The 23,516-nt window shown below is 41.6% G+C and overlaps 2 protein-coding genes across 7 annotated transcripts in view; one reads left to right on the forward strand and one right to left on the reverse strand.

The window, feature by feature from the left end:
• Positions 1-6,971, forward strand: part of ripor3 (RIPOR family member 3) — a 73,665-nt gene extending 66,694 nt beyond the window's left edge. For all 6 annotated transcript variants that reach the window (XM_041888835.2, XM_041888836.2, XM_041888834.2 and 3 more), the window contains 5 exons: positions 536-694; positions 2,520-2,722; positions 5,549-5,632; positions 6,090-6,180; positions 6,550-6,971. In XM_041888835.2, the coding sequence (XP_041744769.1) occupies positions 536-694; positions 2,520-2,722; positions 5,549-5,632; positions 6,090-6,180; positions 6,550-6,650 (638 nt within the window). In that variant the 3' untranslated portion in view covers positions 6,651-6,971. The remainder of the gene's footprint in view (positions 1-535; positions 695-2,519; positions 2,723-5,548; positions 5,633-6,089; positions 6,181-6,549) is intronic.
• A 2,156-nt stretch (positions 6,972-9,127) lies between these two features.
• On the reverse strand, positions 9,128-14,263 carry LOC121575617 (bladder cancer associated protein). Its single transcript, XM_041888839.2, has 2 exons — positions 14,164-14,263; positions 9,128-10,216 (listed from the first exon to the last, which is right to left on the reverse strand). Exon 2 carries the CDS (start codon positions 10,077-10,079, stop codon positions 9,816-9,818), a length of 264 nt encoding a protein of 87 aa, XP_041744773.1. The 5' UTR covers positions 10,080-10,216; positions 14,164-14,263; the 3' UTR covers positions 9,128-9,815.
• Positions 14,264-23,516: the final 9,253 nt, after the last annotated feature.

Consider the following 23,516-nt stretch of genomic DNA (forward strand, 5'->3'; position numbering starts at 1 on the left):
AGCCTATGTTAAGGTGTTAAGCCTGTGTTAAAGATGCTTAAAATGATTAAAAGACAAACAAGCGATTGTGATTGTGTTGAATTGTGTTTAGGAAATAAAGTACAGAAAGTTTCATTCAGTACAGAAATTTGTAGGTGGTTTAACCTCTTTTTTTTGGACAAGCTATGTTTTCAAAACTGTAATGTTTACATCAATTTAGATTATTTCCGGCAATACACAACATCCTAAAATATATGTAGATATCTTTGTTAGAAAGAATACTATATTTACCTTGACAGTGATGCTGAAGGTAAATAATGGCTCAACTAACCCCTCTCTCCCTTATAGTAATTTTTTATTAAACTCTTGAGATGGGGAAAAAATTGTTTATTAAGTTCAACATAATGCTCTTTATGACAGAATGTTAAAACGAGGTGAAATATATATATATTTTTACCAAGTTTCTCTTCTCAAAAGGCACCGAATTGGTGTAATGACCCTGAGGCTAGCTGGTATTTGACTGTAGTGGGTCACTGATACATTGTGTCGTCTGCAGTGTTTGCGCAGCTGTTGCAGCAGATCCAAGCTAGCTGTCGGATGGTGCCTATGGCCCGCTACAGTCCGCAGAGGGTCACAGTCTTCCAGCTCTCCACCTACCTGAGCCGCTGGAGCTTCACAGACCTGGGAGAACATATCTCGCGCCTCTCCAGAGAAGGTATCCTGTCAGAGACTCATACCCTTTTCACACGATCGTGCCGACCTGACCTGAACCAAACTGTGCTGGCTCGGTTTAAATGGCAAGAGGGTAATTTACATGCCATCCAGAAAGCACTGGTGCTGTACAAAAAAGTAGCAAAGAACAAAAGAAATAGAACGGACATAGCGACAACTGGTGACAACCTTCAACATTGAAGTGTTATTGCTGCATCACCTCATTCAGTTCCATACATTTGAGAAAGGTTAGCTACAGTATGTTAATCTCAGGACCATAATGGAAGACTTATGGATTGGCAGCACAAGGTCTTGAGTTGATCTTGAGGGTAGTGAGTATCATACATTTATTTATGCATATTTTAAAGCCCCCAAATCCTATCCACAGGAAACAATGGGGTTTTGTACGGGAAGCAGAAGTACAGAAAGCAGAGGCAAAGACAATGCAGTAGACCACAGCAAAATAGATTCTCATAGCTATTTCAGATCCAGGAGAATGTGAGAGTCCCAAAAACATTCCTTAAACATACTATACATCTGGATGGAATCTGTCGACACTCTTCCTATTCCATGTACACCATAACTACAGTAAGTCATAAACTGGAGCATGTGGGTGCTCTAGGACATGAAAAGCCCCATACTGTGAAACAAAGGACAGGTTTCCTTAGCGGCCCCTACAGCTGTGTCTTCAGAACGCCCAGGGGACAACCCACACCACACACTGAAAGGTCCATACTAAATCTGCATGTGCAGAACGTGATGAGTTACTCGGTGAAGAATGCTGCAGAAAAGCTTAGATAATTGGGCATGTATGGTCTAGCCAGACCTGGGTTCAAATACTGTTTGAAATGCATTAGCTGTGCTTGGTTTAGCGTGCCTGTTGCAATGTGGAACCAATAGAAAAGTCCCCAAAGTGCAAAACCACCCACCTGGCACTTCAGGCATGCTCAAGAAACAGTTCAAAGTATTTCAAATAGTATTTGAACCCAGGTCTGGTCTGAGCTGCAGCAGCAGCAGTTGGGAAGCAGCCTAGAGTACTGTATTGGATGGAATCCATGAATAATTAGAATTTTAACTGATAGGGGATGGTTCAGCCTTGTGGTTTTTACTGATAAGCCCTTTTGGGTTTCTGCTCAACATCTCCTCAAGATGTATGTCCTTTATCGCTCTGTCTATTCCAACTGTTGTTGTACAAATATTTAGCCTGTCTATACCTTCCTTACTGTTTCTGCATTCAACAATACCTACCGAGTTGTTTGGCAAATTAATGACAAGTTGTCTTTAAGCAGACAAAAGCAAACTGGCACCTAGACTTTTAATTATACACTGAGTGTACAAAACATTAGGAACACCTTCCTAATATTGAGTTGCACCCCCTTTTGCCCTCAGAAAAGCCTCAATTCGTCGGGGCATGGACTCTACAAGGTGTCGAAAGCTTCCACAGGGATGCTGGCCCATGTTAACTCCAATGCTTCCCACATTTGTGTCAAGTTGGCTGGATGTCCTTTGGGTGGTGGACCATTATTGATACACACAGGAAACTGTTGCGTGTGAAAAACCCAGCAGCGTTGCAGTTCTTGTCACACTCAATTTAAGCCCATTCACCCTCTGAATGGCACACACACAATCATTCTTTAACCTGTCTCCTCCCCTTCATCTACATTAATTGAAGTGGATTTAACAGGTGACATAGGTAAGGGATCATAGCTTTCACCTGGATTCACCTGGCTAGTCTATGTCATGGAAAGAGCAGGTGTTCCTAATGTTTTATACACTCAGTGTATAGAAAGGTGAAAATAATGTACAATCTTTTGGTGTGTGTGTGTCAGTGTACCTGGTGTCTGCTCTGGAGAGTCCTAAGAGGAGAAAGGCCTTGAAGAAGCTGAAAGGGAAGCGCATCGCTGAGCTGCTGCCCCTGGGCTATACCCTCCAGCGGCTAGCCAGCCTCCAGACAGATGCCAACCACAAGGTGTCCCAGGCTGCCAGCAGCTGTCTCTGCAGAGCCGTGGGCTACAAGGCCTTCAGGACAAAGGTACGGACGAGGCCAATAGTTTTAACAGATCGGTGTAACTTTTAAGTCATTACCTGCTTGGTAACACTTTACTTGACACCCAGCATCATAAAACGTTATGACACGGTCATAACCATGTCATAACAGCTGACATAACTTGTCATAACACATATATTTAGACCTGTTGTGACATATATTGCATTATTTTATGACTGGTTATAACACCTACATAAGTGTGTGAAAACCTACAAAACCTACTAAAGGTAGTTATTTCATGGCTGGTTATGCCACCTACAAAGGAGTGTCAAAACCCCCAAAACCTACCACACAAGGCAAAACATTCCATTACACCATAGCCTACGTGTCAACAGTATGTTTATGTTATATAACATTCTCTGAAATTGACTATATTAAATGATCATTGTAATTGCACACCACATACTGATGTCTGACACGCACCTACCCCCAATGCTCTGTTGCTGAGGACTGGGATGAATGCAGGAGCAGATTTTAGAAGCGGGACAAGACACCCTCTTTTTGACTGATGATTGATATAAGGGCCTGTATGTGATAGGCCTATCTGGCTTATATGATTATGATGGTCATAATGCTTCTTGACAATGTCATAAAGTGTATTTTCTTAGTCCAAGTAAAGTGACACAGGATGGTCATTATGCTTCTTGACAGTGTCATAAAGCATATTTTCTACAAGTTATTTAAAACATGATGAAAAAAACATGACTGTAAATAATTCATTACAACAACAAAGGATTTAAGAAACAAACTTTCAAAACGAAAGGAAACTTCTCGGCGGGGAAAAAACGAATTTGAATAAATGTGGGTTTTGACACTTCTGTAGGTGTCATAACGCAATATATGTCACAACAGGTGTAAATATATGGGTCATGACAGTGTTATGACCAATTATGACAGGTTATGACAAGTTATGTCAGCTGTTAGGACATATTATATCATGATTATGACTGTGTCATAACGTGTTATGGCACTGGGTGTCAAGTACAAGTTACAAATAGCTTCTAAATGTTTATAAATACTTTGTGTTTAAAACCTCTTAAATCAAATCAAATGTTATTTGTCACAGGCGCCGAATACCGTGAAATGCTTACTTACAAGTCTTTAACCAACAATGCAGTTCAAGAAATAGAGTTAAGAAAATATTTACTAAATAAACTAAAATAACAATAACGAGGCTATATACAGGGGGTACCGGCACCGAGTCAATGTGTGGGGGTTCAGGTTAGTCAAGGTAATTTGTACATGTAGGTAGCGGTAAAGTGATAATAAAGAGCGAGTAGCAACAGTGTAAAAACAAAAGGGGGGGGGGTCAATGTAAATAGTCCGGGTGGCCATTTGATTAATTGTTCAGCAGTCTTATGGCTTGGGGGTAGAAGCTGTTAAGGCGTCTTTTGGACCTAGATGTAACTGCATGTAATCTAAAATGTAATCTACATAATCCCAGAAAGCGATTATTCATCATGAGAGGACCATAAACATTAATAGTAATGCTGCATACTCCAAGAAAGGTTAAAATCTCACCTTTCTGGTAAAAATAGTTATAAATTGCTGAGGTGTAGTCACTTTTGAGGACACAAGCTCAAGTACACAGAACAAATATGATAAAAATACGAAAATATATGAAATATTAATCTATTCAACAAAACTGTATGAATAATGCTTGAAATAACTTATATGCTTTCTAAATATAGTATAATCAAATTATAAAACCACTACCTATAAGATTTAACCTTATAACTGTAAAATACATATTTGTATGTTTAGTGCTAGAGAAAATGTGCATATTTTCTAAATGTCTCTCTTGATCAAAATGTCTGTTCCCACCGCTGTGAACATCACACAGAGCTCTAGCTTCCTTCCTTCCTTCATTCCTTCCTAGATTGGCTTCCTGAACTCGTTAGGAACTAGCCTTTCATCTCATATTAATCATGTCCATCTATGACAGTGTTTGTTTAAAATCTATTAATTATTTTAGATTAATGGTTATAAATCAATCTCTGAAAGTGCTATAGTAATGAAACCACTCTCTCCTGCTGCGCTACGGTGTAAGGATTGCAGGCATGTGCTTTGTCAGTAGCCGTGACATAGGGTTCAGCCAGGAGTTGATGGACAATTGGAATGAAATGGTAGGAGGGAGAGCCCAGCTTCAAGTGGTTTGAAATTCCACATCCTATGTCACACAGGCGGACAAAATATACTACTGAGTCCGCGGGAACCAGGGCTATCGCTCAATGCAAGCCATTACGATCTACGGTGTCCACAGATCGATTTATAAGCAAAAATATCGTCCGGAACCGGTACCAGAACCACGCAGGTCCCCTAAACAGGGGACTTTACATCGAAGAGGATTTATTAAATGTTATAAATGCTAATTAATTGTAATGCTTATGAATGTTTTATAAATAATTAAATACTAATTTCGTTACATTTATAATTATTCTCAAAGAGTCCTGGGATCCATAAGAAACATAAATCCATTACCGAAGGACAACACAAGCATCCCATCCTAATATTTAGTCTTCACTGTAGCACTTGTCTGGATCCATCATCCCTCCCTCGGTTGAGATGGTATTTATTACAATTGATTAAACTGAGACTGAGTGCATGGAATAGTCATATTATGCTTTGATAGTGAAGTACTTCTTGGACCGGTTTTGCAGACACAGATAAAGCCTTGTCCAGGATGAAAAAGCATTCAAAATGGAGATTCTCCATTGAAATAGTTTTTTAGTCCAGGACTAGGTTTAATCTGAGTTTGGGAAACAGGAAGATAAAGTTGTTTATGTCCTTATAATTGTATTATCCTCCTAGGCTATCGTCTACTACACGGAAACCCTGAGGGACAGCAATGTCCACCTCCAGCAGGCTGCCTGTCTGGCCCTCAAGTGTCTCAAAGTGAGTGCTCTTGGTGTGCAATGTCTTTGTGCCAAAGCCACAGGGTTTCACAAGGAGACAAACACAAATCCCAGTATACACAGATGATCTCTCCTCTGTCTGCCCACATGTCGCCATTCGCCACTATGCATCAACACACTCCATCTTATCCTGGAAACGAATGCTGTAGATTACCAGCCCCTGCCAGGTTCCAATGGTATAATCCTGTTTGTTTTGGCCTGGCAGTTCTCTCTACCACCCTATTTCACTGGGATTTTGTGGTGGTATATGAGGGAGCCACTCAAGTGGTAGACATTTGGCCCTGCTTGAAAACAAAGACACCAAGCCAGTGTAAAGCTAAGGGAAACATTTGAGTGTTTGTTCTTGAGAGGTGTTGTGGTTATGCTTTGAAGAGATGGCACCCTAGTGGTTTGGTTAATATAACACGCTTTGAACTTTGAACTCCTGTGTTTGGCAGGCGACCGAGAGCGTGGAGCAGGTGGCTGAGTTGTGGCGGTCTGATGACGAGGACCTGCGCAGCGCTGCTAGAGAGACTGTGCTATCATTTGGTAATCATTCAGTCACATGGTGTTTCCATTAACCAGCTAATTTGCATGCAATTACTTGATTACATAAAACCTGGAAGTTTAAACAAATGGAAATGTCTGTGCTCAAATGGGCTAGATTTCTACCTAAGATGCACCATTTTCTGAATTCCAATATTGTGTTCTTGAATGAATGATAAGAAACCTGTCAACCCCTCTGGGCCCATATTCACAAATCTGAGGAGGAGTGCTGATCTAGAATCAGGTCCCCACAGTTATCAATTCTGATTTAAAAGGCAAAACTGATCTTAGATCAACACCCCTACTCTGAAACGCTTTACGAATGTGAGCCCTGATTTTTCGTAGACCCGATGCATTTCTTTCTTCTTTTAGGTAAAAAGGGTCACCTTGCATTCCAGCGAATGGACAAGATTTATTGTGAGTTACAAGAAGAAGCCTATCAGAACTTGGATACTGAAATCACAATCCTTTAAAGTTTAGAGAGAGAAGTCATATGGATGTACCCCCTCTCCCGGTTGGGCTGCCAAACTGCAGTGACTGGATCTGAGCCAGAGACCATGATTTAGAATAGGCCTACAGCAAAACATAGCAATGGGCCATAACCCCTGTACATACTCAAACTGTACACCTGACCTTAGCGTATGGGGCCGTAAACAGGCTCCCTGCTTCACGTACAGGCAAAACCTGTATAATCATTAGGTGCTCTGTATGCTATAAAACATTCCGATATTTATTCTATATTTTAGCAGTATCAATATGAAATGTACACAATACAAATAAAGTGAATAAATGTACATACTTGCTTCGAACCAAGCATTTTTGTGTTTATAAAATGTTTCTGGAGTGTGACCAAAGTTAACCGGCAGGAACATATTGGGAAGCATTAAATGATGCACAGATAACTCTCCAAATAACTCCTTGTCAAGACCAGCAAAGATTTATTGAAAAAGTAGCTGTAAAATCTCCTTTTGAACACTATACTCACTTCCTGTGCATTACAGAGAAAAGGTCCATCGGTTTTACATTTATGTAGAAATGACATTGGGATGTAAGTTCTAAATATACCACACTGACAGGTGTATAAAGGTATTAAACAAAATGCCAAAATAAAACCTGAAACAAATATTTGCATTACAAACCTCCCTATTAATAAAATTGGCAGCAAATTTTCATGCTGGAGCAAATCGAGACTGATGATCAATTTGTCATTAGCTACAGCAACAGAATACACGGAACATAATACAATTAACTTGAGTTCCATTGTCAAAAGTTTTCAAAACCAGACCGGGCAAAATGTGAACATTTCATGGGGCTGGATAGCCAGCTGCAAAATGGTGACCTTTCCCTGATAGGTATCACACCGTGCTGGAGTTAAAAATCATCCAAAACCTTTTGATCAAGAGCTCATTAGCTTGTCCAGCAGTTTCTTTATGGCCCAACTCAAAATAATCAATGTTAATATCCCTCCAGCAGCAGACAGCATTAATATACTGTAACTTCACATTTCAATGACTAGATTTATAAAAATGTATAAAAAGCATACTTTTGTCTTTTCAAATATTGGGATTCTGTGAAACCTCAAAAATCTAATCATTGTTCTTTCAGCAAATATATGCATTTTCCTTTTTCGGTCTTGGGAATTCTCGCTTTCTCAAATGCAGATAGTGGACAATTGATATCACTTGAAGTCGATATGAAGCCTAGAAGAACTGAGAAAACACAAGGCCACAGCATCATGCTCAGTGCGATAACACCTTTAACACCTTCAGAGGGTGAACTTCATTAAATTAAAAGCGGTGGTAGCATTTGAACTCTGCAGAAGTGACATACAGTGCCTTCAGAAAGTATTCACAACCCTGGACTTCTTCCACATTTTGTTGTGTTACAGCTCAAATGGATTACATTTAGATTACCCCATAATGTCAAAGTGGAATTATGTTTTTCAAAATTCATTAAAATGAAAAGCTGAAATGTCTTGAGTCAATAAGTATTCAACCCATTTGTTATGGCAAGTCTAAATACTACGACAGAGCCTGGATTCGAACCAGGATCTCTAGTGCCTTAGACCACTGCGCCACTCGGGAGTGGCCAATGGTGACTTTAAAAGTTACAGAGTTTAATGTCTGTGATAGGAGAAAACTGAGGATGGATCAACAACATTGTACTCCACAATACTAACCTAATTGACAGAGTGAAAAGAAGGAAGCCTGCACAGAATCAAAATATTCCAAAACACTGATCATGTTTGCAACAAGGCACTCAAATTTAAACTGCAAAAAAATGTAGCAGTTAACTGTTTGTTCTGAATACAAAGTGTTATGTTTGGGGCAAATCCAATACATTACTGAGTACCACTCTCCATATTTTCAAGTGTAGTGGTGACTGCATCATGTTATGGGTATGCTTATAATCATTAAGGACTGAGGAGTTTTTCAGGATAAAAAAATAAACTGAATGGAGCTAAGCACAGGTAAAATCCTAGAGGAAGACCTGGGAGATTAATTCACCTGTCAGCAGGACAATAACCTAAAACACAAGGCCAAATCTACACTGGAATTGATTACCAAGAAGACAGTATATGTGGCGAGTTACAGTTTGGACTTAAATGTCCTTGAAAATCTATGGCAAGACCTGAAAAGAGTTGTCAAGCAATGATCAACAACCAACTTGACAGAGCTTGAAGACTTTAGAAAAGAATAAAAATTGGCAAATGTTGCACAATCCAGGTGTGGAAAACTGTTAAGAGACTTACACAGAAAGACTCACAGCTGTAATCGCTGCCAAAGGTGCTTCTACAAAGTATTGACTCAGGGGTGTGAATACTTATGCAAATGAGAAATATCTGTATTTCATTTAGACATGCTATAATTTCTGAACACACATTTTCACTTTTTCATTATGGGGTATTGTGTGTAGATGGGTGAGATTTGTTTTATAGATTTAATCAATTTTGAATTCAGGCTGTAATACAACAAAATGTGGAGTAAGTGAAGAGGTATGAATACTTTCTGAAGGCACTGTAGATAACAGGTTCACTTCATTCACCTTCTCTTGACATCCAAAGCTCAACAAGGAAGCAGGATTTTCATGTTCACCTTCCTGCTACCGTAACAACTTACACTGATAGTCAGCATCTTCACAACATCAAGTCATACTATCAACACACGCACACACATTTGATTTCTACCCTTTGGAAACATTCAGCATTCTGTAATTAAAATATATGTATTAACACGACCTTTGAAAACTCTAATGTCAACGCATGCAAACCTTTACATCCAATGAGTCCAGGGTAAGCGACGTTCACTCAAAACCAGGGAATAAAGGCAGGGGTGGAGGGCAGTAGTGAGGAAGGTAGGGTAGCCTATTCTCTGGGAAGTGTACACATGCACTCATCCCCACACATTTAAAAGCATTGGATTGGCGTATGCATGGGAGAGGGAGTAACCGTATTTCATACACCAGTCAATTCCTTTTAAATCCATGAAGAGAAGTGAACAAGTTCACAAAAGGGCAGAGGGGTTGAGAATCAGGATATGTCTCTCCACATCTCAACAGTCTCAGGTGGGAGATTTTATTCACAGCCTAGATACAGATTATCCAGGATCCGTGTGCTCCTCACGTCAGGGGGAATCCTCTTAGGTGCCCACGATGCTGGGGTCGTGTGCAGAGTCTGGCAGTGTGGAGTCATGGCAGTGGTACAGAAAACAGTTCCCCCAGCAGCTGTAGCAGATGAAAAACAGTGCTGCCAGGAACACTAAGGCACAAATGGTACATGGCTTCCTCTCCAGCAGGAAGCTGAGCAGGTAGAAGCCCATGAACATTGAGTGGTTGAACCATAAAGCCGGGTTCAGGGGTTTCGGGATGAGGAGGACCGGGAGCAACCACTGAAGGCAGTACATTGTCTCTGAGGGGGAAGGCAAACGCACACCAAGCTCAATCCGGTGGCCACAGGGCTGGGTGGAATGACAGTGGGGTTTCCTAACCAACGCAGTTGTGACGTGGGAGTAGGTTGTAATCTGTTACCTTCAGGTCAGGCCTAAAAACAAGAGGATACAATACATAAAAAGGTGCAGACAACATAAGCCATCAGTTTCTCTTTGACAAAGAAAGTTCATCGTAGTGTAGCTATTGGTAGGGTCTTAGGTGACGCTACAAACAATGGACGCTATGAGAGAATTATACCAAAAGAAAATGCAGTAAAATCTGTTTTCACTTCATGTCAATAATGTGGTTGTCAAAATACATCAATCATTTGAAAACAATGTGGCAGTTGTCACCCATGTCTAAAAATCCCAATACTGTACATCACAATATTTACGCGATATGAGCCCAAATGTAAAGCAAGTGCCGTGCTAAGAACGTTAAAATCTGCGGGACAGCCCTTTTTGCGAAAACCAGTGTGTTCATATTTGCTCTTTGTGATGGGTATTCCTCAACCGATCAAAGTAAAATTGATGTGACATTGTATTGCCAAGAAGTATGGGAAAGTCCTCAGGGTGTTTCATGGTCATCGGACGCCTTTTGACTGAAATATAACGTTTTTCCTTCGTTTCTGTCATTCAGATGTTTTCAGAGACAATAAAAAAAACAGCAAGTAACAAAGTAGAACTTCGTAGCTACGTTTTGATGTATGGTTGTCAGGGATTGGGCCATGCCGTTCACTGAGGTAACGAGCCAGGCGAGAGGCAGTGCTGCACGGTATTGGCTGTATTGTGCCAGCAGCGAATTTTGTGATTGATGGTTTTATTCTTTCAAGTAAAAACTCCCAGAATTCAGTGGCTACAGCCTTCCAAATCGATAAAACCATAGCTAAATACCAGTGGATTGAAAATGGGTCCTACTGTGCAGCTGGCTAGCACTGTCTCTTCTGAGCCGAAGCTAATTATTTGCTTTAAACAGTGCAGTTTATCCTCCCATCAAACTCATCAACACCAAAAATAACATTACAATGTAACCCAACTCAGGTGTAGGCGTACCTTTGAAGTAGGGCTGACCCCAATTAGTCAGTAGATTTTTTTATGTTGAGCAGTACCTAGCTCACACATATACAGTGGGGAGAACAAGTATTTGATACACTGCCGATTTTGCAGGTTTTCCTACTTACAAAGCATGTAGAGGTCTGTAATTTTTATCATAGGTACACTTCAACTGTGAGAGACGGAATCTAAAACAAAAATCCAGAAAATCACATTTTATGATTTTTAAGTAATTAATTTGCATTTTATTGCATGACATAAGTATTTGATACATCAGAAAAGCAGAACTTAATATTTGGTACAGAAACCTTTGTTTGCAATTACAGAGATCATACGTTTCCTGTAGGTCTTGACCAGGTTTGCACACACTGCAGCAGGGATTTTGGCCCACTCCTCCATACAGACCTTCTCCAGATCCTTCAGGTTTCGGGGCTGTCGCTGGGCAATATACGGACTTTCAGCTCCCTCCAAAGATTTTCTATTGGGTTCAGGTCTGGAGACTGGCTAGGCCACTCCAGGACCTTGAGATGCTTCTTACGGAGCCACTCCTTAGTTGCCCTGTCTGTGTGTTTCGGGTCGTTGTCATGCTGGAAGACCCAGCCACGACCCATCTTCAATGCTCTTACTAAGGGAAGGAGGTTGTTGGCCAAGATCTCGCGATACATGGCCCCATCCATCCTCCCCTCAATACAGTGCAGTCGTCCTGTCCCCTTTGCAGAAAAGCATCCCCAAAGAATGATGTTTCCACCTCCATGCTTCACGGTTGGGACGGTGTTCTTGGGGTTGTACTCATCCTTCTCCTTCCTCCAAACACGGCGAGTGGAGTTTAGACCAAAAAGCTATATTGTTGTCTCATCAGACCACATGACCTTCTCCCATTCCTCCTCTGGATCATCCAGATGGTCATTGGCAAACTTCAGACGGGCCTGGACATGCGCTGGCTTGAGCAGGGGGACCTTGCGTGCGCTGCAGGATTTTAATCCATGACGGCGTAGTGTGTTACTAATGGTTTTCTTTGAGACTGTGGTCCCAGCTCTCTTCAGGTCATTGACCAGGTCCTGCCGTGTAGTTCTGGGCTGATCCCTCACCTTCCTCATGATCATTGATGCCCCACGAGGTGAGATCTTGCATGGAGCCCCAGACCGAGGGTGATTGACCGTCAAACCGTCTGTTTGATTGAGTGTGTGGACAGGTGTCTTTTATACAGGTAACGAGTTCAAACAGGTGCAGTTAATACAGGTAATGAGTGGAGAACAGGAGGGCTTCTTAAAGAAAAACTAACAGGTCTGTGAGAGCCGGAATTCTTACTGGTTGGTAGGTGATCAAATACTTATGTCATGCAATAAAATGCAAATGAATTACTTAAAAATCATACAATGTGATTTTCTGGATTTTTGTTTTAGATTCCGTCTCTCACAGTTGACGTGTACTTATGATAAAAATGACAGACCTCTACATGCTTTGTAAGTAGGAAAACCTGCAAAATCGGCAGTGTATCAAATACTTGTTCTCCCCACTGTATATACATGCACAAACATTTCTAAAAACTTGTTTTCGCTTTGTCATTATGGGGTATTGGGAGTAGATTGATGGGGAAAAAATTATATGATCCATTTTAGAAATAAGGCTGTAACGTAACAAAATTTGGAAAAAGTAAAGGGGTCTGAATACTTTCCGAAAGCACTGTACAGCCTAACAGTTACTAATTGGTCAATTATAACCCTGCTTTTTGTTGATGCTTATGTAATCACAATTATATATACTATGTTACCACCCTGTGTGTGCGTATGGGTGGCACCTTCCTTCTCAGTGTAAACTCCCAGTTCTGCATAAAACATAAATATATGTTAACAATATGACCACCTTACTTTAAATGAATGAGCCCAAATCTGTACAGACTATTCAGCATATTAAGTATTTACTTTGCATAAGGTAGTATAAAATGTTGTACTATAATTTCATAAATTTTTACAAACTATTTTGCATAAAACATTTAGATGTGTTAATAATATTACCTTAAATGATTGGGCTTAAATTGTAATGATGTATTCCGTACTGACTTATTTGGATTTGAAGTGCTTGATTTTCATAATATAGCATTTTACTTTTATTTGAATCATCTGTGTTCTACATCAGCCCTGAAAATGTCATAACAATATGACCACCCTATCTTGAGATATTGGTCAAAACGTGTTGAATTTAAGAAACCAGACAGGTGATTTGATGCCATTATTGACTCGTGATTAACATTTTGACCTCCGATAACATGAAAATAAGATCTAAGCAAAGTCCTATCCTCATGAAATCAATTGGTGTTCCTGAGAAGCTTCTCTACAACAAAGTAACGTTGTAACACCAGAACCATAGATTCACCTTGTCCCCCTAACCCAGCTGTTTAGCAAGCTTATAGTTGCAACATGGCTAATCAAGCTCTGAATCAGTCCATTTGCTTGTTAGTTAATAGAAACAAAGGATCACATGCACACATTTATCTTATTAAATATTTAGCTAGTAATATTTCCCTGCAAACGCAAAAATAGCTAAACTTAGTCATCATCACCTAACGTTAGCTAGTCTGCTAATACGGAGGTCCAAAGTGGCTAACATAGCTACTACTAGTAGTTAGCTAACGCGGATTTGTTGGTTAGCTAAGATCCAGGACAACAAATAGCCTTTTTCGCATTCAAGGCCGGTTAACTATGGTGGGATTGATTTGGTTGACTAGCTAGCTAGCTACAGTAAGTAACGTTAACGTGATAGCTAGCTAACCTTGGCTTCAAAAAGAAAACAAGTATCTAATGGTTACGTTTCCTTGTTAATAATTAGCTTGCTGGCTAGTGAGATGCTAGCCTAGCTACTTGCTTGCATAGCAAGCTAGCTACAATAAAACAAATCGTGTGGAAATAGTCGTTTGTAACAATATATCATATTGAATTATACATAAGAGTTCGCGTTAGTAGCTAGCTAAGTATTTGAATAACAAGCGCTTTAAAGAATAAAACCAGACCTGCCATTTTCCACGTTCATTCTTGCTTCGAGCACACTTCTTGACTCTATTTGCTGCTGCCTTAGAGTAGACGACGGTCTGTGCAATCCTGGATCGTTGGGACGTCCATGGTGTGTTAACTTGTGACGACCCAGTCTGGCGTAGCTTTAGCATTTAAATTGCAGGACCCCTAAGAAATATACTGAACAAAAATATAAACGTGTTACAGTTCATATAAGGAAATCGGTCAATTGAAATAAATCCATTAGGCCCTAATCTATGGATTTCACATGACTGGGCAGGGGCACAGCACTTGGGTGGGCCTGGGAGGGCAGGGGCGCAGCCATGGGTGGGCCTTGGAGGGCATAGGCCCACCCACTGGGGTCTCCCGAGTGGCGCAGTGGTCTAAGGCACTGCATCGCAGTGCTAGCTGTGCCACTAGAGATACTGGTTCGTATCCAGGCTCTGTCGTAGCCGGCCGCGACCGGGAGACCCATGGGGCGGCGCACAATTGGCTCAGCGTCGTCCAGGGTAGGGGAGGGAATGGCCGGCAGGGATGTAGCTCAGTTGGTAAAGCATGGTGTTTGCAACGCCAGGGTTGTGGGTTTGATTCCCACGGGGGGCCAGTATGTAAAAATAATGTATGCACTCACAAACTGTAAGTCGCTCTGGATAAGAGCGTCTGCTAAATGACGTAAATGTAAATGTGAGACAGGCCCACCCACTGGGGAGCCAGGCCCAGCCAATCAGACTGGCAACAGTTCTGGTGGACATTCCTGCAGTCAGCATACCAATTGCACGCATTGGGTTGTGTGACAAAACTTCACATTTAAGTGTGGCCTTTTATTGTCCCCAGCACAAGGTGTGCCTGTTTAATGATCATGCTGTTTCATCAGCTTCTTGATATGCCACACCTGTCAGGTGGATGGATTAGCTCAGTTGGTAGAGCATGGTGTTTGCAACGCCAAGGTTGTGGGTTCGTTTCCCACGGGGGGCCCGCTCCATGATCTCGCCATCACAGTTGACAACTCCATTGTGTCCTCCTCCCAGAGTGTAAAGAGCCTTGGCGTGACCCTGGACAACACCCTGTCGTTCTCTGCTAACATCAAAGCGGTGACCCGATCCTGCAGGTTCATGCTCTACAACATTCGCAGAGTACGACCCTACCTTACACAGTTCCTAATCCAGGCACTTGTCATCTCCCGTCTGGATTACTGCAACTCGCTGTTGGCTGGGCTCCCTGCCTGTGCCATTAAACCCCTACAACTTATCCAGGATGCCGCAGCCCGTCTGGTGTTCGACCTTCCCAAGTTCTCTCATGTCACCCCGCTCCTCCGCACACTCCACTGGCTTCCAGTTGAGGCTCGCGTCTACTACAAAACCATGGTGCTTGCCTACGGAGCTGTGAGGGGAACGGCACCTCCTTACCTTCAGGCTCTGATCAGACCCTACACCCAAACGAGGGCACTACGTTCATCCACCTCTGGCCTGCTAGCTCCCCTACCTCTACAGAAGCACAGTTCCCGCTCAGCCCAGTCAAAGCTATTTGCTGCTCTGGCACCCCAATGGTGGAACAAGCTCTCCCACGCCGCCAGGACAGCGGAGTCACTGACCACCTTCCGGAGACACTTGAAACCCTACCTCTTTAAGGAATACCTGGAATAGTATAAAGTAATCCTTCTACCCCCCCTCCCCCACCCCCCCATAAAAAAAATAAGAAAAAAGTGGTTGTCTCACTTGCTATCATAAGTTGAATGCACCAATTTGTAAGTCGCTCTGGATAAGAGCGTCTGCTAAATGACTAAAATGTGAAAAATGTAAATTATCTTGGCAAAGGAGAAATGCTCACTAACAAATGTGTGCACAAAATTTGAGAGAAATAAGCTTTTTGTGCGAATTGACATTTTCTGGGATCTTTTTTTCCAGCTCATGAAACCAACACTTTACATTTTGCGTTTATATTATTGTTCAGTACAGATGGTAACAAATTTTCCTGAGTGTAAATTCTATTCAAATAATTTTATTCACGAGGACAAACACAATACGTGGTAAATACATATATAATGTCTTACACAAATATTATGACATCATACAAAGTACAAAAATAGACACGTCAACAAACAAAACCCATCCCACTTATTCAGTCACAGTCCATTCCAAAATACATCCCTGAACAGGCTAAGGTGCATGTGAGGGCGGAACACTCACCAACAAGATTTCTTGCAAGGCCTCAATTGTGAAATCACTAAGACCCAATAAACGTTCAGCTGCATTCACAATGATTCCAATTTTCTCCAACTTATTTTCTGCTTGTGCTGTACAGTTTATGAACATTGCAATAAATAATACAAAGTCCACCTTTTTAACATGTAGCATTTCACTGTCCTCGGTTGATGAGAAACCTCCACTGGTCGTGCTGGCTCTACTACCATTGTTTCTTCCCCGCCACTCGTTCCTTCCAATCTTCTCACCGCCTCCAGATAGGAGACACGATGAACACCCCTTACTCTTGCCACCTCGGTCTCCTTCACCCTAACAGGGCACTCCAGGAATTCGGGCGCATGTTCGCCTCCACAATTGCAGCATTTTACTTCATGTGGCATACGATACTCTTCCCTTCTGCATACACTTGACACATTACCAAATATTTTGCATTTATGACACTGAAGGGGCTTGTGCACAAAAGCTCTTACCGGGTATCTGATGAATCCTAACTTCATATGAGAAGGGAGAGATTCTTCATCAAAGAACAGTAGTATGGATGAAGTTAATTTCTTTTCTCCATCCACCATATGGGTCAGTCGACATGCACCAACCACTACATCAATGTCCAGTTATATCATCGGCCTTTACTTCTTGAGCCACCCCAGAAATAACCCCCTTGATAGGCACCCTGCTTTGAAAATCCATACGGGAAACATTCCATTTCGATATATTTTTTAGGCTTAAAAGACGCGCAGACACACAAAAAATCTAAATAAGACCACTTCTTGTGACTCTCACCAACTCCACACTTTCCTCCAACACATTCCAGATTTTCCGACACGTTAAACAGATTTCCCAGGTAGCATTGGTCCAACACCCTCACTCTGACCAAACTAGTCTAGGGGTTTCCTAGTTTCCACCAAAACTTTACTTCTCGTTTCCCTTCTTCTTCGCCACTCTAACCCACTCATTCTCACTCTGTGTTATTATCTTCACCCGACTCACTAGCAGTTTCAAATAAAACCTAGGTTTCCGACATCTTCTCCTATACGCTCGGTTGTAATCCCTGGCAGTAGCTCTAGCCCACCTGTACCATAATGGTTAGGTTGTTACAAATGCACTGATATAAGCGGATGCACGTGGCAAAAACCAAAATAAAAATAAGACTATATGGGCTTTGTGCCTGTTGTCATCGAGATAGATAGAGGACTCGTCATGGATATAATCCATTATGCGAATGTGGCCACTGAGCAGCCTCCTTTACACTTGCACTCTTTAGACAGTTGGCAGATTCTTGTATTAGATGCACATACTTAGAATGACAGGTTTGTGGAGAAACTAACTCGAAATCAGGAATACATGACGATAGAGATTTGCAAGCTGAATTGAGCCTGTTGGCTATAGCCTACACATTTAGCTACAGTAACAAATTAGGCCTAATTCCCTGGTAGCCTATAACATCATAATGGTGTTAAGAATGAACAAAAATTCAGGAGAGGACCAGACTTGAATGCAACGCTTTAACTAACTCCCTAGCAACTCAACAAGCACCAGCTGCTACTAATTTCCAATCAGCCTCCACGCCTGTTTGCAACAATTAAGTAGATGCCTTGAACGCAGCTCTTCAACAAGCATCAGCTGCTACTCCACACCTGTCCTCATTGTCCATAGTCACCACTGGCCCTACTTAAACCTGATCAAACTAACATTCCTCCTATTTGTTCTGCAGTGCACAACACTGTACTTTACTAGTCTTATCCGTTTTGCATCCTTCGCCACATTCTCTTTAGTGTCTCTTAGGATCTTCCATGGATCTCCAGGGGGGATTGCCAATGCTACAGCAGCCTAACTACCAAGGCCCGACGATTAGTGATGTTACATTTGATACCGGCACTCCAAGGCATGCGTCTAAATTAATAAGCAGCTAACTTCTAAGCAGTGTGGCGATGCGTGTATCACTTTATCAGAAGTACTATATGTTATCAATGCTTAGTTTGATCATGTGCTTTTTCAAACCGTGTTACAAAATGCGAGCTCCCACTGATTTCACCGTGGTTCCGGTGCTTTCTTCGATTCCAAGCTGCTATCAAACACCGATCTCTACTGGACACCGTACTTACAAATATACACTGAACAAAAATATAAATGTAACATGTAAAGTGTTGGTCCCATGTTTCATGAGCTGAAATAAATGATCTCAGAAATGTTCCATGCACGGCCATGTCGCAAGGATCTGTATGCAATTCCTGGAAGCTGAAAATGTCCCAGTTCTTCAATGGCTTGCATATTCACCTGACATGTCACCCATTGAGCATGTTTGGGATGCTCTGGATCATCGCGTAAGACAGCGTGTTCCAGTTCCCGCCAATATCCAGCAACTTCGCACAGCCATTGAAGAGGAGTGGGACAACATTCCACAGGCCACGATCAACAGCCTGATCAACTCTATGCGAAGGAAATGTGTCGCGCTGCATGAGGCAAATGGCGGTCACACCAGATACTGACAGGTTATCTGATCCACGCCTCTATCTTATTTTTTATGTATCTGTGACCAACAGATGCATATCTGTATTCCCAGTCATGTGAAATCCATAGATTAGGGTCTTATGAATTTATTTAAATTGACTGATTCCCTTATATGAACTGTAACACAGTAAAATCTTTGAAATGATTGCATGTTGCGTTTATATTTATATTTTTGTTCAGTATACTTTCTAGCTACTTTTTAAGTACTTGCCACGTTAGCTAACCCTTCCCCTAACCCTAACCTTAACTCCTAACCCTAACCCCTAACCCACATGTACATATTACTTCAACTACCTCAACTAGCCGGTGCCCCCGCACATTGACTCTGCACCGGTACCCCCCTGTATATATAGCCTCCCTACTGTTATTTTATTTTACTTCTGCTCTTTTTTTCTCAACACTTTTTTTGTTGTTGTTTTATTTTTACTTTTTTGTTTAAAATAAATGCATTGTTGGTTAAGGGCTGTAAGTAAGCATTTCACTGTAATGTCTGCACCTGTTGTATTCGGCGCATGTGGCCAATACAATTTGATTTGATTTGATTTAGCTAGCGTAAGCGAGCTACCTAACGTTAGCCACCTAGCTAGAATTTGTAACATATCATGTACGTTTAGCTAATTGGTAACATATAATACGAATTGCAATTCCTTAACATACCATACGAAATGGGTGATGGACATCCACAAATGAATACATACCATACCAAACGTAACATATACTAAATGGAGCGGCTTGGATTTACTTACAGAATAATACGAAATGCTCTGAGACCAGGTTGCAGCATCCAAGCACCCAAAGGCTGCTTTACCTCAACTACACAATGGGCACACACTTCATTTTGACTTCTTATTCTGAGTATATTCTGCTTGCGACCAAAATATGACCAGTTTAAGACATATTTTGCCTAACATCTTCCCAACTGACTCAAACCAGACATCATTACAGGTCTCATGGCGGTTGTTATTTAAAACATATCTTAACATATTTTATATTCTCATGTAGGCCTCTCTGTGCAGAGCATATGCCCCTTTGCCCTTCCAGTCTCCAAAGTGCCCTTTCTGTGGTGGTATAATTTCACCCCAACATTTTTTTGGGTCGTTGTTGTTTTGAATCCAATGCCAGAAAGCCTCTTTCAAAATAACTGTGACCTCGGAACTCGGAAATCTCCAACTTCAGTGCTTTCAAAACAACTGGGAACTCCAAAAAAAAAACTAGCTCCGACTGGGAAAAATCGATTTGAACGGTCATCCAACTCGGAATTCCAACTCGGGAACTTGGGCATCTTTCTAGAGCTCCGCCTTTCCGAACTGAAGATCACTGACGTCATGATTTGACCTTTTCCGAGTTCCAAGTTGTTTTGAACTTGGCATTAGAACCGAAAAGTTGAGCCACGCGTCTTGATTGTTGGTCAATGTCAAGTCATCGCCACTGGCGAATGAAGGCTGATGCGAATATCCAGATTAGCGACCAGAAAGAATTTGTTTAATATCCTCCAGTTTTGCCTGGCAAAAACAGATTAGGCCTATGTTTATCATCCCTATAAAATTCAATTTAGCAATCTACTTTGACTCAATTGGCTTTATTGATCATTTTCATATTTCAGATAGGCCTAGTTTGGGTTGCTACTGGCTATATGTTTAAAGATAAGCAGCTGTAACATCGCACTGTCTTCAAAATTATGGGATGATTCATTATTTACGATATTTGTGAGGAAGAAAAGGGCTACCCGGCTGAGCACTCGGCTGCCCTCCAACGTCATGGCGCGGTCCAGACAGGACATGCTTTCCATCTGATCCTACAACCTCTGCTACAAGTAAGCCATATGGTTGTATGATTTAGCTTGCTCTGGACTCCAGAGATGTGTGTATCCCTACTTGATATTGGCTGCTAACATTAATGACTTTCATCTCCAAATGCAGGTGTAAAACGCAGTTTATTCCTGTAGCCTATCTTGAGTTTCGAAATATATCACCTTTATGGCTGTAATGACAGTCAACATTTGTAAATTGGGTTGGATATAGTAATGGTAGGCTACAGTATTTCTTACAATCTTCTATTTTTACTGGAATTGTGTTGGTTATTGCTAGTAAGTGCAGAATTTATTCCATTTCAAAATAGTTTTGCAAAATACTTTACTCATCAGATTGTAAGATTGTGCTGCTTTCCCGTTTTTTTTGTAATAGTTTGTAATAGAGTCTGTGACCACAGTTTTCGGGTGCCATTTTTTTTTTTTGAGCACATGCCCCCAAAAAGTAATATGAATGGCCCTGAATCTTCTCATCAAACTTCTAAACAGAAAAATCTGGAACAATCGTGCATTGTCACAAATGCACCAAATTTGGCACAGATAGATTTATGTAAAATCTTTACATTTTAGTCATTTAGCACAGGGTTTCCCAAACTCGGTCATGGGGGCCCCCCTGGGTGCACGTTTAGGTTTTTGCCCTAGCACTACACAGCTGATTGAACTAATCAAAGCTTGGTTATTTGAAGTAAAGTGTAAAATGTTATTTGAATCAGCTGTGTAGTGCTAGGGGAAAAACCAAAACGTGCACCAGAACCATGTTCAGGAAACCCTGAATTAGCAGACACTCTTATCAAGAGCAATTAGGGTTAAGTGCATTGCTCAAGGGCACATAGACAGATTTTTCACCTAGTCTGCTCTGGGACTCAAACCAGCAACCTGTCAGTTACTGGCCCAACACTCTTAACCACTGGGCTACCTGCCCACTTGAAAAAAATTCAGATAAAGAGTTACCACAGATTTGAACCCTGTTGGTTCAACTAATGACTGAAGTCAGCCTGCAGGCCCACCACAAGAGCGCGATGAGCCAAGTAAACCCTCCCCCCGGCCAAACCCTCCCCTAACCCGGACGACGCAGGGCCAATTGTGCGCCGCCCGGTCATGGCCGGTTGTGACACAGCCTGGGATCAAACCCGGATCTGCAGTGACGCCTCAAGCAATGCGATGCGGTGCCTTTGACAGCTGCGCCACTCGGGAGGCCCCACAATCTTTTACTTTCAACCTGTTTCATGAACAAAGGTATGACACGCTAGTTTTTCTAATTCCAGCCGAATATGTTCTACAAATGGAACAAATTAAAGGCCATGTCACAGTTTAGTGTATAACCAACTCAGTGGCCTTGTGGTTAGAGTGTTTGCCCTGAGATTGGAAGGTTGGTAGTTTGATTCCCATCCAAGTCATACGAAAGACAGTAAAAATGAGACCTGATACATCTTGATTTTGAGCCACCACAGTAAGGAGATAGATTGGGGGCAAGGCCCTGCGACAGACTAGTATCCTGTCTGCTTTTTGAATCAAGCTGTCCACCACAGGAGTTAAGCTTTCTATGAGCTGTTCCATCAAGCTCGTGCAAGGCTGCTTGTTTAGACTGTTGATCTGAGGCAGTATCAGGTGAAGGTGTACTTCCTGCACTCTAAGGGACCTCCAACATCATCATTCAAAATAATAATTATTGGGTCAGTACAGCAACAGACAATATACACCCTCCAAAAGAGATGAGTACAGCATTAAAAGCCCTCGAACTAACTAGCTAATTTACTAGTGGCTTGGACCTGACCTGTATGGTGTAGAGATGTGCATGTTAAGAGATGTACATAACATACAGTATATCATCTAGCCTAATTGGGATTGCATGCATCTATCATCACATTTGCAGACTAATGTAAGTATTTTTACATTTTAATAATTTAGCAGACGCTCTTATCCAGAGCGACTTACAGTTAGTGAGTGCATACATTTTTCATACTGGCCCCCCGTGGGATCGAACCCACAACCCTGGCGTTGCAAGCCATTCTCTACCAACTGAGCTACAGCAGGTAAGCCTACTATTCCTAATGTGATGGGTAGATTGGATAGTCAATTTAGGCTATTAATGAGTGCGTAGTGGTATAATAATAATAATAATATGCCATTTAGCAGACGCTTTTATCCAAAGCGACTTACAGTCATGCGTGCATAATTTTTTTTTGTGTATGGGTGGTCCCGGGGATCGAACCCACTACCTTGGCATTACAAGCGCCGTGCTCTACCAGCTGAGCTACAGAGGACCACAGGCCTATAGGCTATATCAGAGACGTTTCTTTCCTTTGCACAGGAAAAATGTGGCCCTTTGACAAACATTTCATGCAATTCTACTACACTTTATATGACTGGAGACATTAGCAGACTCTTTTTTTTATACGATGGTAGCCTAGGCCTGACACTAACAACAGATCAATAAAAACAGGCCTCCTGTAGCTCAGTTGGTAGAGCATGGCGCTTGCAACGCCAGGGTTGTGGGTTCGATTCCCACGGGGGGCCAGTATGAAAAATGTATGCACTCACTAACTGTAAGTTGCTCTGGATAAGAGCGTCTGCTAAAAATGACAAAAAATTAATAAAACCTTGTCTTGAATGCAACCATGTAATTTAGGCCTATGAAAAGGGCTCATGGCTAGAAGGGATCCAGCTTTTGTCAAATTAACCTGAAGTTATTTTTTTGCATTTAAGCTAACCCTTTTCCTAACCTTAACCTAATTCTCCTAACCGGCTACTTTAATTATCCTAAACGGCTGCTTAAATTCTCCTAATCTTCTATGAAAAGTGAAATATGACGTTAATTTGACGAAACCTTTTAGCC

Source organism: Coregonus clupeaformis, chromosome 10, assembly GCF_020615455.1.
Source record: "Coregonus clupeaformis isolate EN_2021a chromosome 10, ASM2061545v1, whole genome shotgun sequence".
NCBI classification, from domain to species: Eukaryota; Metazoa; Chordata; class Actinopteri; order Salmoniformes; family Salmonidae; genus Coregonus; species Coregonus clupeaformis.